At 45.5% G+C, this 21118-nt stretch overlaps 1 protein-coding gene across 3 annotated transcripts in view; it reads left to right on the top strand.

Moving 5' to 3' along the window:
- Positions 1-21118, top strand: part of FRMPD4 (FERM and PDZ domain containing 4) — a 1947279-nt gene that overhangs the window by 1690558 nt on the left and 235603 nt on the right. For all 3 annotated transcript variants that reach the window (XM_044072543.1, XM_044072542.1, XM_044072544.1), the window contains exon 10: positions 20544-20680. In XM_044072543.1, coding sequence (XP_043928478.1) covers positions 20544-20680 — 137 coding nt within the window. The remainder of the gene's footprint in view (positions 1-20543; positions 20681-21118) is intronic.

Here is a 21118-nt window from a genome sequence, read left to right as displayed (position 1 = left end):
ACATCAACAGAGGTCACTGTGCCGCTGTACTGTTCCCTTATCAGACCCATAATCTACTACAATGACTCATATGGGATGTACCGTACGTGACACGTGCAGCGGTTCGGAAGACCTCATAGTTACCCCACCTAGAGGATAAAGGGTGTGAAATATATGTCATATGCTGCCTGGCTGTAGACACCCCAGCTGAATGCAGTCACAGACTGCCTACACAGAGGCATTGTATGTCTGTTGTACAAGGCCATGTCCAACACAGGAGTAATGGACATGCTCCACCACAGGAAATCAAAGCCATTGGAGCTGTGAGAGTGACAGATGTCAGCCTCAACACATAATGAAATAAGATGTGCTGGAGGGACAGATACATAACCCAGAGGCTCCCCACACCCAGAAACAGGATCCCAATCCATGTTAGGCAGAGCCCCTCACTGACACCCCTCAACAGGAATATTGCCAAGTGGATGGATGATTGTACATGTATACTGGGGGTCTTCAATGTGTCAAGACCAGACAGAGGCACAGTAAAGAAATTCATAAATGGCCATAATAGAAACATAGCAAGGGGTGGCGAAAGACACACACACTCTGGCTAGGCTTACTAATGCCCTATGGTGGATAGCCTAGTATGAACCCATGAACCTATGAAGATACAAAATGTACAGGACACTAAGGATAATCACAAGGCTTACCTAACTGATGGTAGGAACCATGTTGGGCATCCACAGATATGCTCCGAATCACACAGATATTACAAACAACATACCAAACACACACGCATTTTGCTAACATACAACCTGACAGGTGCAGTGCAAACCCCCCCCCCCAGAGTGCAAAATATCTATCTCAGCAGACTGCTGGTCCCCTAACATTGCAGATGCTGAGGTAACAGCCATCATCTGCAAAGCAAAACACACAGCAGCAAAGGTATGTGATGGTGTCCTGGGCTGATGCCAAATCACACTACTGCCCAATGTCAGCCTTACCACAGGATATGTACCCAAAGAGCAGTGTACAACAACAGTGGTCCTTCACAACAAAGGTGTTGCCTGAATGGATACTGCAAACTACCACCCCAGGATCCTGACAAGCTTGGTCTGCACAGCTATGGAAAGGATCAGTATGTACCGCAGACAGAAGGCTATTGTGGACCTACTGATACTGGACTCTACACAGTGTGGCTGTCGTAACTGCAGATCCTGCCCCTAAACATGTTTGACCCATTTGAAGCAGTCATTAAGGTCATTGATGAGGGCAATGTGGTCCACACAGCGTAGCTGGACCATGCACATGCTTCTAGACAATACCATACGAGTTCAGTATGGTTATGTTCACCAGCTTAAATATATACCCCTATGTCAGTAGAGGGGTTGCAAACCAGACCAAGGACAGAACTGACATGGTCAGACATGCTGCATCCATGTCAGACTACAAAGCAGATATGAGTGGCATCCCACAAGGCCTGGTCCTGACCCCCCCCGTTCTTTATATATGTCCCATAGGTATAGGCCAACATGGAAGGACTGTGACTGAACATGTATGCAGAGGAGTACAAACAGCCCACCATATCCGACCCCCAGCTGACACAAGCAACCCACAAACGGGCCACCTACAAACAGACAACTGGAGCCATAGCCATGTCAGCAAGCTAATTGCAGAACTGTGTATAGACAACCACCATGGATATACAGTAAGTGCCCACAAATTACCACACAGGTGTTAACTCATGACGTACCTAACATGTAATGAGAGACCTGGGTACAAAAGGTGATAGATATCCTGCACTGGACAAACATGTGGCTGTAGTGTTCGCAGAAACATATAATATATACCCACCCAAACATGAAGGTTGGCAGATGTAGATAAGGGGATGTCACTGTGGCTCTGCAGTCATCCTCCATCAGCGTCACAATTGACTACAATAGCCCCTGTGGGATATACCTCAGCAGACACCTCCATCAACTGTAAAGTTCACAACAGTACCCCACCAGGAGTAGCAAAGAGCATGAACAGATGCCATGTGTTGCCTGAGTAAACAAACTTCAGCCCCACACAATGCCATACTGCCCAGCTACAGGCAAGCTGTGCCTGATGTATGAAGCCATGTCCAACCTGGAATCGATGAACATGCTGCACCTTGTACAATCTGAATGGCAGTAAGCTATGCGCATGAGAGACCTGAACCCAAACACTGACATACATAGGACAAGCTGTACAGAATGATCCATAACACAGAAGGCACCCCCACTCTTCAGTAAACTTCTGGTAGAGGTCAGCCAGAGAATCACTTATCGACACCCCTCAAGAGGAATCCTGATGAGTGGATGGGAGATGGTAGGCTAACCCTGGGTATCACTGTTATGTCAGAGGTAGACGGAGGCACAGTATACTAACCATGACATATGTCATGGCAAACTCCAGTTACAATGTGTGTCGAAGGACAAACACACCCTGTGACTAGCATCAGAAATGGCCTAGGGAACATCGCCAGTGTTTGCCAATGTCCACCCATGTTGTGGAATACACTACCAATGTTGGACGAGCCTGGTGTAGGTAGTCCATATCGGAACATAATGCAACATGGCCATATGTGCACAACTGGCCCCTACACAGTCTGTTGTGCTCACTATGAAGATGTCAAGCAGTCATAGGACTAAAGGCCAGGATACTGTCCACCACAGTGAAAGTACTGAACCAGTACACTATACGGTACTACAGTGTTAGGTCATTATGAAAGTATGTTGAGAACTGTCTGCAAAGTATCCCATGCAATCCCTGCAGGCACAGTATAATCCCTGTTGTGGCAGACATGAAGCAGTTGGCCAGTTAGTACACAACATGACACCCAACACACAACCATAAACGTGAGATATTGTTGAAGTTCACACACACCCAAATATGTGGTGGACTTCAGAGTGCAACTTATATGGAAAGCTCACACTGGGCATGCTCGCACACTTTGATAAATGAGGCATATGTCAGACAACATGCCATGGAAAGGCTGAACTGGGCATGCTCACACACTTAGGCCATATCTCCATTTAGCAGTTGGCCACACATATCTGGTATTTGTACGTGTCAGTCCAGGAACCAACCACAACACAGCAATCTGCCCAGTGCACACAGTAAATGACTACAGAGACATAAGTGATATAGTGGATCCCCGTCATATGTAAACATCTTCCACAGATACACAAGTTGGTCATAGGAACAGGGAATGCTATGGCAATAAAGACCTGCAAACAGTAGAACAGCACAACAAATATTGTGCATCCGACAATTGAACATATGGGTGTAGAGGTCAATACTGGGCTTGTTGCTCTAGGGAATGACAGCTCAGCCAGAGTGTGCTTCGTATCTGCATCCCCAATACAGTAGGCTACTGTGCCACTGTAAAGTAGGTCACATAAGGCAACGTGTGAGGCTAGTGAGCTGTGCCTCTGTCAAGCAGGGGCACTGTGGAGGTCCCAGGGATTGAATGTGCTAAGCCACAGCCATGTTGTCGGTTTGTGCTGGAAGAGGGTTGCTGAGGATCTCTAACAGTAAGTGTCCATTAATAACAGACTGAGGGGAGCCCTATCTGCATTCTCTGGACAATTCCACTGTCAACACTGTGTTGTAATGATTATGTGTGAATGAAGTGCCGTGCCGGAACTGTTCACAGATGTCCTCCCTATGTGGGCTACAGCTCTGCAATGTATTAGCTCACTCTGTCTGTTGTACGGCTCATATATGGCTGGTGTACACCTGACAGGTGTCTTGTTGTGGAGCAGTCATGGGTATATGTGGGATAGCATGATCAATGCAAACTGTACACATGCTCATAGAATGCAATTGTCAAGGATTATGCTGAGTAGCCAGTATAGTCCCCCAGCATGGGTCCTCTGAAGTCGTCCACCCCAGTCTTCACAAGTGTAGAGTCTGCTTGTGCTAAATACAGTTTGTGTGCAGTGACAACCTTGCCTGGGGGTGGTGATGGGATATAGATGTCCAGGGAAAGGTGGGTATGGTCAGATATCAACAATGGTGGTCTACCTCTGGTGTGGAACAGTGAGTACCCACGTTGCAGATGGACAGGTGCAATATGTATTCCCCCATGTGGCTGTGGTGTGTGGTTCTGCCATAGCACATGGACCCACAAATTGTAGTGGTTGTAGGGTAAAGTGGTAGAGGCCTGAGTAGTTCTCACACACAATATGCCTGTACCTGATGTTAACAACTGGAATGGTGTATGTGAACACCTGCATATCCTGGCACTGTTCCCAGGGAAGCTAAGTGTGTGTCCTGGATGTGGGTGTGGTGTTCTGGACTGGTTGTGTTGTGTGTTACAGGTCCTGTGGTCACAAAGCATGGTATAGAGCATAACCTGCTAGTGCGATGTGCATATCTGACCCTGACGTAGGTGGCTGCAAATGCATATATATGCTATCCCCCACCTGACAGGTAGTACTACATGTACATACCTCTGTAGAAATAAAGATGTCAGCACCCTATAAATACTGCAGGTGCAGAGCAAATGCCCAGTAATTCGGATAGTGCACTCTGCTAATGCATCTCCCTCAAGTGTCATAATATAATTAGGTAGGGGTTTGAATCCTGCAAATGCTCAGTGTGGGTGAGTGGGGTTTGTGTGTGTGAAAGGCTGTGAGAAGGAAATGTCACTTTTGGCAACTGGGAAAACACACTACAGGATGCACATTCCCCTTTCTAAACACTGATGATGTCAGCACCCTATAAGTACGGCAGGAGAATGGAAACCTCCCAGTAATGTGAAGAGCGTGCTCTGCTAATGCGTCCGTCTCGAGTGTCAAAACATAGTTAGGTAGGGGTTTGAATCCTGCAAATGCTCAGTGTGTGTGGAGGGGGTTAGTGTGTGTGCAAGTCTGTATGAAAAAAATATCCCTTTTGGCAACTAGGAGAACACACTACAGGATGCACATTCCCCTTTCTAAACACTGATGATGTCAGCACCCTGTAAGTACAGCAGGAGAAGAGAAATCTCCCAGTAATGCGCATAGCACGCTCTGCTAATGCGTCCATCTCGAGTGTCATAACATAGTTAGGTAGGGGTTTGAATCCTGCAAATGCTCAGTTTGTGTGTGGGGGGGTTAGTGTGTGTGCAAGTCTGTATGAAAGAAATATCCCTTTTGGCAACTAGGAGAACACACTACAGGATGCACATTCCCCTTTCTAAACACTGATGATGTCAGCACCCTATAAGTACAGCAGGAGAAGAGAAACCTCCCAGTAATGCGAATAGCGCACTCTCCTAATGCGTCTGTCATAACATAATTAAGTAGGAGTTTGAATCCTGCAAATGCTCAGTGTGTGTGGAGAGAATTAGTGTGTGTGCAAGTTTGTATGAAGGAAATATCCCTTTTGGCAACTAGGAGGACACACTACAGGATGCACATTCCCCTTTCTAAACACTGATGATGTCAGCACCCTATAAGTACAGCTGGAGAAGGAAAACCTCCCAATAATGCGAATAGCGCGTTCTGCTAATGCGTCCGTCTCGAGTGTCATAACATAATTAGGTAGGGGTTTGAATCCTGTAAATGCTCATTGTGTGTGGAGGGGATTAGTGTGTGTTCAAGACTGTATGAAAGAAATATCCCTTTTGGCAACTAGGAGAACACACTACGAGATGCACATTCCCCTTGCTAAACACTGATGATGTCAGCACTCTATAAGTACAGCAGGAGAAGGGAAACCTCCCAATAATGTGAATAGCGCGCACTGCTAATGTGTCCATCTTGAGTGTCATAACTTAGTTAGTTAGGAGTTTGAATCCTACAAATGCTCAGTGTGTGTGGAGGGAGTTAGTGTGTGTGCAAGTCTGTATGAAGGAAATATCCCTTTTGGCAACTAGGAGAGCACACTACGGGATGCACATTCCCCTTGCTAAACACTGATGATGTCAGCACTCTATAAGTACAGCAGGAGAAGGGAAACCTCCCAATAATGCGAATAGCGCGCTCTGCTAATGCGTCCATCTTGAATGTCATAACTTAGTTAGGTAGGAGTTTGAATCCTGCAAATGCTCAGTGTGTGTGGAGGGAGTTAGTGTGTGTGCAAGTCTGTATGAAGGAAATATCCCTTTTGGCAACTAGGAGGACACACTACAGGATGCACATTCCCCTTTCTAAACACTGATGATGTCAGCACCCTATAAGTACAGCTGGAGAAGGAAAACCTCCCAATAATGCGAATAGTGCGTTCTGCTAATGCGTCCGTCTCGAGTGTCATAACATAATTAGGTAGTGGTTTGAATCCTGTAAATGCTCAGTGTGTGTGGAGGGGATTAGTGTGTGTTCAAGACTGTATGAAAGAAATATCCCTTTTGGCAACTAGGAGAACACACTACGAGATGCACATTCCCCTTGCTAAACACTGATGATGTCAGCACTCTATAAGTACAGCAGGAGAAGGGAAACCTCCCAATAATGTAAATAGCGTGCTCTGCTAATGTGTCCGTCTTGAGTGTCATAACTTAGTTAGTTAGGAGTTTGAATCCTGCAAATGCTCAGTGTGTGTGGAGGGAGTTAGTGTGTGTGCAAGTCTGTATGAAGGAAATATCCCTTTTGGCAACTAGGAGAACACACTACGGGATGCACATTCCCCTTGCTAAACACTGATGATGTCAGCACTCTATAAGTACAGCAGGGAGAAAGGAAACCTCCCAATAATGCGAATAGCGCACTCTGCTAATGCGTCCATCTTGAGTGTCATAACTTAGTTAGGTAGGAGTTTGAATCCTGCAAATGCTCAGTGTGTGTGGAGGGAGTTAGTGTGTGTGCAAGTCTGTATGAAGGAAATATTCCTTTTGGCAACTAGGAGAACACACTACAGGATGCACATTCCCATTTCTAAACACTGATGATGTCAGCACCCTATAAGTACAGCTGGAGAAGGGAAACCTCTCAGTCATGCTCTGCTAATGCATCCGTCTTGAGTGCCATAACATAGTTATGTAGGGGTTTGAATCCTGCAAATGCTCAGTGTGTGTGGAGGGGGTTAGTGTGTGTGCAAGTCTGTGTGAGGGAGATGTCCCTTTTGGCATCTGTGAAAGCACTCTACAGGATGCACATTCCCCTATCTCTGCACGGATGATGTCAGCACCCTATAAGTACAGCAGGAGAAGGAAAACCTCCCAATAATTCGAATAGTGCATTCTGCTAATGCGTCTCTCCCGAGTGTCATAATATAGTTAGGTAGGAGTTTGAAACCTGTAAATGGCATGTGTGTGTGTTTGGATGTGGTGACTCTGTGTGTGTGCAATTCTGTATGAAAAACATGTGCTTTTTTGAAATCAGGAGATCACACTACATGATGCACATTACCCATTCCAAACAGTGATGATGACAGCACCCTATACATACAGCTGGAGAAGCAACATCTACCAGTAATCAGAATAGCGCAATCTGCTACAGCGTCAATCTCAAGTACCATAGCATATTTAGGTAGGGGTTTGAAACCTGCAAGTGGGGAGTTTGTGTGTGTGCATTTCTGTATGAAAAACATGTTAGTTTTGGCAATCAGAAGATCACACTACCTGATGCACATTACCCTTTCAAAACACTGATGATGTCAGCACCCTATAAGTACAGCCAGAGAAGAGGAACCATCTAGTAATCCGCATAGTGCGCTTTGCAAATGTGTTTCTCTCACGTGTCGTGACTTAGTTAGGTAGGAGTATGAATCCTGCAAATGGCAAGTGTGTGTGTGTGGGGGTAGTAGGGTGTGTGTAAGTGTGAGAGAACAGATCCTTTTGGCAAATACTACAATAGACCAGATGCTGCATATTCTCCCAGTAAACACAGGGGATATCACCACACTATCAGCACAGCCAAACAGGGCTAGTTGGCCAGTAATGCCAATAGTGCGCTCTGCTACTGGGTCTATTACCATTGTCAGAGTACAGATAGGTATGTTTTGGTAACCCACAACTGCCACGTGTGGTTGTGTCACACATTATGACCTTGTATGGGTCTTTGTGCATAACAATGCATGCCATTGCCTAAACCAGCAATGGCATTGCACACATGATGTATGTGTGTGACACATACACATAAATACCTGTGACCTGCAGTAGTTACCATGTCTGACATGTGCCTCGAGTGGATAAATGGTATTTGCAATGTATAACAATATGACTGTGTCTTACTGTGCAGGGGCCACATGCGGTATGTGTCTATACAGTGTGGGTGTATATGGTAAAATACCTACAGCAGGGGATACACATCTGGTCTGGGCCATATAGTCTACATGTAGTCGATGTACAGGTGCTGCATGTTCCCACCTGTTGTGGGAGTGGTAACATGTCATTTCACTGCAATTCAGTGACAACATGCTGTGAACCCTTCAACTAGTGTGTTGTAGCTACAGTAATGCTCATGCACAATGTTTGGCTGGATGCAGTCCAGCCATATAAAGACAGTTCTTGAGACTGTCATATTGCCAGTGTTGTTATGGAGGATAGTTGGTTTTCCTGTGTATGGGAGGGTTGTGTGTGCCAGGCTATGAACCAGATGGCAGTCTGACACACTGTTTGCTGCACATGATTAGGCCCTGATGGTTTGTGCTGTGCCAACAACCTGGAGGTGTGTGTATCTGTGGTGCCTTGGGATACCACCCCCCTGTCCATGTGTGTTACATGTGTAGGGTACGACAGGCATGGTATGAGGCATAACCTGTCAGTGATGGGTTGCACCTGTGAGCCATGAATCAGGACTCTGGTACTGCATAGACATTGCAGTTCACCGTGCTGAGGACAGTGTCCAGTGCATGCATCTTGCAGTGTACACTGCTGGTGTTGTGTAGCAGCACTGTTAGTGTCCTGACCTGTGTGATACCCGCGGAGGTGGCTATGTAATCCGTGTCCTGCAGCATAAGGCAGTATGTGTGTATCAAGGAACTTTGCCAATATACATCGGGCCATGGGTGTCACGTGCAAGCTGACCCTTGCACATCATTGTGGCTTCCCTAGCATGTAAGCACACATTGACAGCCAGCGGATACCCTATGAATGACATTGGAGACTGAGCAGAATGTAGACATACAACACCCTTCCTACATATAGTGGTAGCATACCTGGTGAGGGTATGTTTGCAACCAAGATCAGGCTCATACTGGCCCATGCCACATGCTGAGAGATCCATTCTATGTTCCCTATCATGTAGTCCAGGGAGGTATGTCTCAGGTCATCCATAGTGGCATGGTCAATGAGTGAGTCATATGTGTCCATGCCTATGACTGACCTGTATGCATGTGTTCTGTGGTGGACCATAGTGCCCCTGAGGCATATCACTGTGACCTTCACCAGATACAGCCTGTTGAGCGGAACCCCAGTGCAGCACCCAAGACAGGTACCTGACACATCTGTAGCAGGTGTGTTGTGTAGCCCTACAGGCTGTGAGTGTGTGGCACACGGGATGTGTGTGCTATGTGTGGCATGTGCTCTGTTCCGACGGAACATATGCCTGTGTGCCAGCTGTGGAGGTGTGTGATGCTCAGGCAGGATGCTATTCTGAGTCCCCACGTATGCCCCAGTTTGTTCAGCATGCTGTCAGTGCATGTCTATGTCTGACTTGTATTGTAGTCACTGTAATATGACATGCCACCTGACAGGGTATGGCATTACTGGGTTCAGAGAGCTCAGTCCCCAGATTGGCTATGTGGTGGCATCCCACACATGTGTTGTACGTTCCTGGCCAAGGGTGATGGCTGACTGCATACATGTGGCAGCTGTGACATTGCCACATGACTCACATAAACCACAACTGGACCATAGAGGTGATTCACAGGTTACCTTTGCACATGCTACCCTAGTAGTGTGATTGCCATGGTGAGTACCAACACATAGGGCCAATGGGGAACAACATACTGAAGGTGTGTATGTGTGGGTGTACTGCTACTGTTTCATAGCACTGGCATATATGACTGCACACATGGGTAAATGCCAGGTAAGACATGTGCAATGTGTCACAGGCAACGTACATGCGAACAGGATGGGCAGTGACATTCTGTCATGTGTAAACTTGACATACGTATCGTACGCTATGCAGATGTCACTAGGAGTCCACAGAAGCACTGTAACTCTGCATTGCAGATGTAAGCAGTGTTCCAGGGAACCCCAAGCGAACATGCATGCAAACAAAGCTACAGTAAGCAGGGCTGGAAGTAGTTCATTGTACAACAAAGAAGGGGTAACACTAACAGTAAGTAACAATGCAAATATGTAGGCACTATCAACATGTACCCAGGAATACACAGCGCAGATGCCCATGGTAGAACTGATATTATGTCATAGTTAATTGTGATTTGGATTACATTGGTACTGCACACATATCAACATGCGCAAACATCCACATTGCATAGTCCTTGTGGGCAACTTGACACCATTACTGTACATGTCCACCATTGCATATCACTACTTGTGTTAGCTACCCCCCTGTGCTACCCATGTATGTGGCTATCTGTTGACATCCTTACCACCGGCATGCAATTATGTGCAGCTGTTACACTTTGGTACGTACTATGGGTGCAGATAACAATTCAGGACATTCATACGGTTACTGCATCAGGCATGCTGGGATATACACACAGTCATATCAGCACACTGTACTGTTACCAACATGATACTACTAATACACTTCTATGTAGTCACCCTGTGCATCAGCAACATGTTTACCTGTTCCCGCAATGATGTTGGAGATTGCAGGAGGTGGCACAGTGTCATCATATGCACAGGGTGTGAATTAGGTATGCCTGAGTCTGCCACTGATACCACCAATTGACATGTGTGTGTATGTGTGTTGGTGAGGGGCAGCAGTACAGGGTGGGGCACTGTTGGTGCAGTGTGTGCGTGTATGTGGTCACCCTAGGTGTTAATATTTTGCATGTGTGTATGCACGCACACAGTTCCACCTCATGGCTGTCATATACAGGGGTTTGTGGACAGCCACAGACTGCACCTGGCAGGTCATACAGATCAGTGTCTGTGGGCACGGACACGGTACCTGTGCCTGGCAGGGTGCTACGGACCGTATCCAGTACTAAGCCAGACTGGGTACTGTCATCAGAAGCAGGAGTGTGTTGACTGGACACAGGTCCCTGTTGGGACTGTCCAGAGCCACGTGCACGTGGTCTCCTGGGGCGTTCCGATGACAGCACAGACCCAGCATTGCTGGGGCTGCTGCTGGCACTATGGGGGCATGCACGGGCCTGTTGTCATCCGCGCCGACTGCCAGCTGCTGCTGTTGCTGGCATACGGCCACGTCGATGCTGCAACCGCCCACCATTGCCCTGGTTCATGGACATTTGGTTGTGGAACTGCTGTAATATGTCCCCACAACGTCTGTCTATGACATCAGTGAAATTACGGATAGCATCCGCGATGTCACACATACTGTCAGTCATGGCTGTGCGACATGCTCTCAGCTCCCTCAGACCCTGTCTGATGTACCTTTCCATACACGACTGTGCCTGCATGACAGCCTGAAACATAGCTGAGGTTGACAGACCTCTTTGGGCACGTCTGCCAGAGGCAGTACGCCCACGCATGCTCCCACGAGAACCCATTGGGAAATGTCTGTGTGGTACCATCACAGGACCCTGCCCATGGCTGCTGTGTGGGGAAGCATGTGCCACAGATACCACATTACCCTGGTCAATGCCCATTGTATACTGTCCATCACCTAGGGACAATGGTGACAAAGGATGTACTGGCAGGATGACTGTGCACAATGATGGGGTTGACAGCTGTGTACTGTCAATTTGCTGACCAATGGCGGACCCTGACAGACCTTCCTGTACCATTACACAGATATCATCATTACCAGTACCTGTGGCACCAGATTCAGGTTCCCTGCTGCAGGAAACCAGAGCAGCACCAGAACCTGTGGGAGGAAGACAGGAAACACAGTTTACAGTGTCCACACAATGTTACCAGTGATGCACTTATGCACACATGCACACGTGGACACATGCACACATGCACACATGGACACAGGCACACATGCACACATGGACACAGGCACACATGCAGACATGCACACGTGGACACATGCACACAGGCACACATGCACACATGCAGACATGCACACGTGGACACATGCACACGTGGACACATGCACACATGCACAAATGCACACGTGGACACATGCACACATGGACACATGGACACATGCACACATGCACACATGCACACGTGGACACATGCACACATGGACACATGCACACATGCACACATGGTCATGTGTACACATGCACACATGCACACATGCACACGTGCACACGTGGACACAGGCACACATGCACACATGCACACGTGGACACAGGCACACCTGCACACATGCACACATGGGCACAGGCATACCTGCACACATGCACACCCCGCAGTATACACACAGAGCACTACTGAGTTACACTAGTGTTACTAGCACTATCAGGACTATTATAGGTATTGTTAAACACACTCACCAGCATGGATGGCCTGCCTTGCTGTAACCCCAGAGGGACCTGCAGAAATGATGAGATTAATGTCAGTGGGCACAACTGTGCCATTGATACTGCATATGATACAGTGCAGTAGTACACCAGTTGCCTTTCATACGTCAGCTGCTGATATTGCCAATATCACACATGCACAATTACATACTATGATGACAGCTACATACCATGGACACACCTTACACATGCATAAACTAACAGTGTACAGAACAGTCAAGTGTACATATGGCATATTACCTGCACGCTCCATGTCATGCTGCTGTGTGGATCCAGCCTCCATCATGATGCAGGTGTATTGCTGTTGCTGTTCCGGGGCTGGAGCCACAACACTTAGGAGTAGCCCCTCCAGTCTGGTGAGGGGGGGATGTGTGGCCACCCCACCTCCTGTGGCAACCTGTTCCCTGTGGATATCCAATGCACGCTGACGGACATTTCTGATTAAATCACTGCAGTGATGTCGTACCTGCTTATATGTCCTATTATGCGTGCCAATGTCATTTACCCTACAGACAAGGTCTTGCCACAGTGCAGCCCTCTCCTGCTGATTCTGACTGGTGCGGGAAAACAGTATGTCATACTCCCGCACCAGGCTCTGGTGTATCTCCTCATCTTCCGCTGCAGAGTAGGCGGGATTATGCTGATGCACCATCTCCCTGGAAGAGAACACAAACAAGATATCAGCAGACTATGTCAGCAATATATGGCACACATACTATACATGATACTCATGTGTAGAGATATACTACTACTCCCATATGTTGCATGTGTGTGTCTCGTGGTGGATACACAAGTACATGGCCAGATATCAGTGCTCAGCCAACACCTGTGCAACAATACCTGCCACATTCCACACAACATAGTAGCATGCCCCATCGGTCAGCGCACACTGACAGGTCCAATGCACAACCTCACTCCTGGGGTTCATCCCAAGGTACTGTATGTGGGACTCCATCCACTAGTGTGATGTGGACACAAGTTACTCGGCCTGGATATACATATCCCACCACCACCACCAGCACAGTAGACTACTTTGATATGTATGTGATTAGACAGTTATTCACTTGTTAGGACTGAGATGGTATCCATGCAGCACACTGGGCCAGTGGAAGCCACAACCCACACTGCTGACCCCTTTGCAAATGCTTACCACGGACATCCCACAGATTGCATGGAACTTGCACACACATTTCTAACCCAGACCCTATGCACAAAGGTTAGGCATCCTGTCCGGTGGACCCCAGACAGAGGCAGATTGTATAACAATAGCAGGAGGCTACTGCAGGACAGAGCAGATTCACATTAAGGGAAGGCATCTGTGGTCAGCACTGGTACTACGCTACAGTCTCTCATAACAAAGGCCACGGCCTACTCTGGGAGGGAAATGGCCACAAACACTATGGATAACCACAAGGCCTTCTTCAGTTATGTTACACATATGGACCAAATGCCTCAGATATGCTCTGCGTTAATACACACCTACTTAACATTCACCAGACACACAGATATTGGCAACATTCTTGCAGACAGGTTCGGTGCACGTATCCCCCCTCCTTCTCCCCACCAGTTGAAATACTTATCACAGCTGTATGTAACCTCCCTATCATCTCACATGTCCAGGTAAGGGCAGCCCTCAGCAAAGCAGAACACACAGCATCACTGTGACCTGATGGTATCCCTGGATGTGTGCTACATGCACTCCAAGAGGACATACAACCGCATATAAGACTGATAATTAATCTTGGCCGTACTACAGGATATGTACCTGGACACTGGCATACAGCAACAGTGGTCCCACACCACTAAGGAAGCACCTCTACTGACCCTGGGAACTACCACATCATATGCATAACCGGCCTGCTCTGCTAAGCTATGGAATTATTCAGTATGGGATGCATATGCAGTGATATCGGGTACCTGCAGACACTTGTTCCCAGCCAGTTTGCCTTTGTGATGGGCTGATCCTGCCTTTTGAACCTGGCTGACCTTTCAAAACAGTCACTACAGCCATTGCTGAGGGCAACGCACAGACAACTGCTGCCAGGATCATGGCCTAACACTGATTGACATGTAATGTATAGTCATCCCCTTTTGGTAGAACTACGTACACACAACATATCACATGGACATACCTATAGATACAGACCTATGACACATTTGGAGGGTTCACAGTATGCAGACTATTAACCTGCTACTTTGCATTACCTGTGTTTGTCACAGCTGGTTGCGTTACCACTGCTTCTGCTTCCTGCTGCTACTGTCACTGCTGACAGCTTAGACTCACAGTGTGTAGCGTGTTTTTTTTTTTTTTCTCTCTGTCTCTGTCTGTCTCTCTCCCTCTGTCTGCTTCCAGACAGTGCAATGAACGTATTGCATGTGTGGAGTGTTAGTACAGGATGCTTTTATAGGTATCTGCATAGGTCCATGTGATGGCCTCTGCACCAATTGTAAGCCAGCATTTGCTAATTGCATGCAGCCAGTTGTGTACTGATTGCAGTTCTCACTGTGATTTCAGGACAGTGCTATAAAAGGGTATGTGAGATAGGCATTTCCCTTTCAGATTGTAAGGGCGGGGACCATGCTGGTATGCTGTGGACACTGTTCTGTGAGTGTAAAGGTTAGTATCTCTCTCATTATTCAGGCTGTGTTGTAGATTCACATTTCTCCATTCCTCTCTCTTGTTCCCTGTAGTAAGTGTGTATGCACAATGACACCTACAACTATATATATATATATATATATATATATATATATATATATATATATATATATATGTAAATATACATACATTTATATATGTACATTAACTGACATTATTACCTACAAGCTACCAACTAGCATGGCTGTTTCTGTTCACACACTACTATTATGGGAATCCAGTAGTTATGACAGTAATTCTAAATGACATGCTTTGTGTACTACACATCCTATATTCCCTTTACATTCATCCCTACTATTACATGTTATATTTATTTTAGCACAATGGCTTAGTGGTAGGTCATACAGACTACTGTTTCCAAGGTCCTGGGTTCGGGACTGACAGTGGGATTTTATTTTGCTTTTCAACTGACTACAGGACCTGTCAATCAGAGTGACTAAGGCACTTTTAAGCAGTTGTAACCAGTTTAGCACTGGTTTGCGCGGAGCTCACGCATGCGCACTGGCGTTTAGCTCCATGCACACAATGCGCACACCCGCTTACAACCGCTTAACAGTGCTTACTCTGGCGCACACCCGCGCTATTTTCTTTGAAGGAAATGAAAATGGGGAGACAGGAAAGTGGTGAAAAAGGGGTCACAAAGAGGGTAAGACAGTAGGGAAACAAGCTTGGGATTTGCAGGAGGGATGTAGGTAAGGCCAATAGCTGCCCATTTCTTCATCAGCAACAGCTGTGCATATGTATGTAATTTGGTGTGCCATTTGAAACCTTCCACCTCTGAGAGAGGTGTCAGGACAACAATAATACTTATTGTACAGCCAATTGTAATTGATAGTTTCCATGTCCAGCAGACATGTGTGCGGAATGGGCAGCTATGTATGGGGCATAATTTTTTTGTGGGTACAGAGTGCCCTTTTTTTTTTTTTTTTTTTTTCAGGTGAGAGTGGTATGTCAGGTGAAGGAAGTCGGTATAGCTGGGGAGGTAGGTTGGGTAGGTAAACAGACAAGACAAACAAGACGCATACAGGGGCGGTGTATGACATGTGTGAGGGGGTTACACAATTGACGGGGACGGAGGTTTGGATATCCAGAGCCCATGAGCCCACAGATGGCAACAGTGGAACTGATATCCCCACCCATAGGCAGTTGCTACTGTTCCTTCACTGCCCAGGACGGGGCTGTGCTGGGGGCTGTGTAGGCTGGGCAACAGGCATGCCCGTAAGTTGTGTCACCTGTGCCTCAAGCTGGCATAGGGGCTTGAGAACAGAGTCCCGGATCTCCCTACGCACCACAGTCCGGACGCTACGGAGGGTGAGTGGTGGTTCTCCTCTGGCCACGCTTGCAGAGGGGGGACGAGCCCCATCCCCTGCAGCGCTTCCACCCACAGGTGGCACAGGGCCACCGGAGGAGGGTCCAGACTGGGCACTAGTGCCAGGTGCACTCGCCAGCTGAGGTGGGAGAGGTGGGTCCGCTGGAACCCGCCTTCCCTGTCGTCCTATGTTTTGCATTATGTCATGACAGTTTGGGTTAGTGACATATAATACCATTCACAATTAGTTGTAACAGCATGCATTAGTATTCCCATTAACCAAACACCCAGATATTCACACCATTGAACAGCGAGCATAACACATGCATAATTTGAACAGCAATACACAGTCCAACAACATGCAGGGTTGATTGATGGCAACAGGCCATCAGGTTTGGATGTATGAACAGGGCAGATGCATCAACGGACATGCAAATATATATGACCCAACAGGACAAATGTCCAGGGGTGTTAATTGTGATTGCACATACCATTTTCATGTGGAATGGGTTATATGTGGTCATAGGGTGGGGTGAAGAAAATAATATTAACACCTTCGAATACCAGTACATATGCTGTACATTTCTAATAGCTGCACATATATACACACTACTGTTCTAACTACAGTTTCCAATATGATAACTACTTCAACTTGGTGATAGGACTGTTACTGCAACATCAATATACATTTTATTGTTCTTCATACACATTCATATCTAGCTTTGTTCAGCTACATCATCCTGCTACATTTGCTTTATAAAGCTATAGACAAGTGTGGATGTTTGGTATATCAGACACTCATACTATCTGCATATTGCAGACTGAGAGCAACATATCCAGATTTTGGGATACACATTCCAGATGCAGCAACACTTTGAACAGATTTCGCTGTTTGGTTTTGATTCTCACATGCATTTCATTCTGTACTGACTGCAGTATACTTTATTCAGGGGTTATTACTACTGTATTGCTGGATTCATGACACTTTCTCACACTCTCTCACTTGTTTTCATTTTACTATTCAGGATGGTACTTACTTCTAGGCTTTATTGACATGTTTTACCTGTAGTTATTACAATCCTTTCCAGCAGTCTCACTTCTGTCATGTTTCAGTATTTCAACAGGGATATATTTCACACATGTGATTTCATCATCTACTGCAGCTGTACTTTTCAGCCTGCTGCAGGTTGTGTACTATTTTCTTACAGGTGGGGCATCTTTATTTCAGAATTTATGTCAGACATTTTCATTTTTCTGTTTGGATTACAGACCGCAACACACTTTTGTAATCAAACAATACTTGCAAACACTTTTACACTGTTACTTGCACATTTTATTACTTAGTGACTACACTGCACTCTTTTGCTAACTGTCATACTTTTATATTTCTTTACAGTTACTGGTAGTGGATTACTGACCTGACTGGTGGTGCAACCACACCAGCCTATCGCCATAGGCTCTGCGGTTCGCAGAACGGACACCTGCAGCTGTAATATAAATGAAGTAATATTGGAATACACATCTCCATAATATCAGCTAGTTTAATTTCTTGCATACATAATTAAATGTAACTTACTCAGTAGTGGGGCGTTGGGCATTTGCCGGGCCTCCTGGATCCAAAGGTTCAATTGGTCCTGCTTGCATCTCTTCAGGTCTGCATGGTGGTGACGGACCTGCTCACCAGTCCTTGGAATCCCTGTGGCACTGGTGAGATCATGAGCCAACCGGTCCCACGCCTCAGCCCTATATGCTCCCCACAGGACCTGGCCCTGCATGAGTTGGGCCTCATAATTGTGGACTAGGAGCCAGACCATGTACCTGGACTCCTCAACGCCCCTCCTCTGTGCTCGAAAGCAGCTACCCTCACCTACTCCTGTCATTCTGGCTGCAAGTCAGTTCTACAATCGTTTATGCTGTGTATTCCCGCCTATGGGGCTTATATAGTCCGTTTTCCCACTTTATATCTGTGATTGGCCATTTTTGAATTGTATCAACTTCACTAAACCTGCATTGTCATGCTCCAGTTTGTATTCATTCCTATATATTTGCTATTATTGCATTTATAGGTACTGCTGTCATGGCTTAGTGGTTCAGTACCTTGACTATGGTGTATAGTATCCTGGGTTCGAACCTGGCCACTACTTTTTATTTTTATGACTGTCTAGACAAGCTGAGGGGTGTGTCTGTGTGAAGGCAGTTTTGATACGGCTTGCTCAACGTTGCCCGTCGCTTAGCTTGTTTGCGCGGTGCGCAGCTCCGTGCAAATGGGGTATGCTGGTTTAAGCCTCATTTGGCTATCAGCACGCATATTATGCTCAGCTCAGCTAGGGGCACATAGATTCAGTGTGTTAAATCACTGCTCAGCTACGGGCACTCATTTTGCACCAGTTAAACCACTGCTCACCTACGTGCAGATGCACTCACCCTGTTAAACTGTAGCTCAGCTATGGGCACATCTGGCATTTTTTATTGTTTTGTTACCTCACATTTCTTCAATATAAATGGCCTATTTCATTACATTTTACATAAAATGTGATTTTATGTGTACATATTTGTCAGGGACTTGTTTCGTGCTTATTTTGCTAAAAATAAAAATTGGTGTTGTGGGGGCTCGAACCATGAATGCCTGCTCTTCTGCCAACATCTCTACCGCTACACTATTGCTTCTTGGCTTACTTTGCATATTTAGTTCTTATATGCTTTCCCACTGACTGCTAACTGTGGCTGCGCTATGGGCATGCCCGCGCAAACGAGCACACTCACGGTTAAACATCTTTACAATTTAAAAAAAAATTATGAGATGTTCATTTGTACATTTTATGTTCGTAGTCTGTGGGGGCATGTGTTGTGTTGTGTTTATTCACATTTCCATGGACTCTGTCGTGGGTGTTTACTTTGGGCACCTTTACTCTTCTGGGGGTGTGCCCGCTTACAGGGCTCGGCTTATGGACACGCCCCCTACTGTCTTACATGGACCATGTTAGCCTTAGATGTGATTCAGCATGCTCTCATGAATATGCAGAGCATGCTGACATCACTCCGTTTAACTGCAGCCGTGTATGAGTTATAACTCTTACACAGAGGCTTTGTGAATCCTGCCCATAGTGTTAGGTAGGAAGATCAAAACCAGTGAGAGATGAAGTTCAATACTTATTTAATGGGTGGACTGTGAAAAAGTGGAATAACTTTCTATGTGGTTTGAAAGATTTAGATATTGCAGAGCAGCTCAAATGCACACAGAATAAAACATAGCTGTGTGATAACTCATAAGTTTATTAGTGACCCTATTGTGATACTAGTTAGACCAAATACACAGTGTTAGGTGATATCTCTAGTCCCTATCTACTGGCATCTTAAATGCAGATAGTATCCTCACCATTAAAGCAGTACTTCTTTTCAGGAATACTGCATAGGAGAAAGGATGCTGCTCATATCAAGTAGAATTGTAAGCCATTTAATATTACATTTCTTATAAATTACAATTGTGCCTAAGGCAGTATTCACAAATGCAAAGCTAATTCTCTTATATTCACAAACTAGGTATTAGAAATGAACTATCAAGTCTACATTTTATTTAAGATCTTTTGTGTGTTCTTTTTGGCAATATCAGGAAACAATGGACTTAAGATATAAACAATTTGTAAAATGTTAGCCAAGACACAGCTTAAAATAATGCTTCAGCACTAGGTGCACCAGGATGCCTGAATCTTTTTAACTGTATACATATTTTGGTATATGTAAATATTTATCAATATTTATTGTTTTATCAGGAACATCATTTATATAAACTTCTTGGGTCTCCTCTTAGAATTAAATGCAATTAGCTTCTTTAATGAAGAATGCAAAGTGTTGTCCACTTGAGAATATTATTAATAGTGATATTACGCATGTGTGTGCATCTCAGAAAGGCAAGAAAAATGTTGTTGTTCCATGACTCTATGATGACTCACATTTATTTCTACTACTCAGCTTTGATTTGAGTGAACATAGCTTCTTTCTTCCTCCTTATTAAGGGATTGCTGATGTCAAACTATTTTTTTAATTTTCTTTCTTTTTTTTTTTTTACAGAGCTGCAATGATGCAGTTCAAGAAAGATTTGGGCCTGAGCTGAAGTATGATATAGCACTGCGGCTTGCTGCACTACAAATGTACATCGCAACTGTCACTACGAAGCAGTCTCATAAGGTTTCCATAAAGAACATTGAGTAAGTGTCGGTAAAACTATACATAATAGCTGCCATTATAGGACAAAGCATTCTGCACAAACAGTTCAGAAGTTCATATTGACTAATGCAGCCAGTAATATACAGCATGTTCTTGTTAAATAACAGTACTATGCCTTTTACACTCTAAATAAATACAGAATATGAGATGCCATAAACGAGGCAACTTCATTCAAAAATAATTCTCACAGTAAATGTTGTCATCATGCAATGGCTTCTTCAGACTAAAGATAAAGAAAGCATTGTGAAACAGAAGTACTTGCTACAAAGAGATTATACCCTGAAAAATGTTTCATTACCTCTGGATTTGTTTGTGCTGGTCCCTGTTCTTCATATAATTGATAAATAGGTTGTTTTTTTTTTCTTCCTCTACTCCCATGGAATATATTTGGCAGTGAGCCTATCAAAAATTCTCCTGTT

The sequence above is a fragment of the Protopterus annectens genome, chromosome 5.part0 (assembly GCF_019279795.1).
Source record: "Protopterus annectens isolate FY-2018-M chromosome 5.part0, PAN1.0, whole genome shotgun sequence".
NCBI classification, from domain to species: domain Eukaryota; kingdom Metazoa; phylum Chordata; order Ceratodontiformes; family Protopteridae; genus Protopterus; species Protopterus annectens.
Note: the sequence above shows the minus strand (reverse complement) of the source record. Positions and strands in the feature narration are given on the sequence as shown.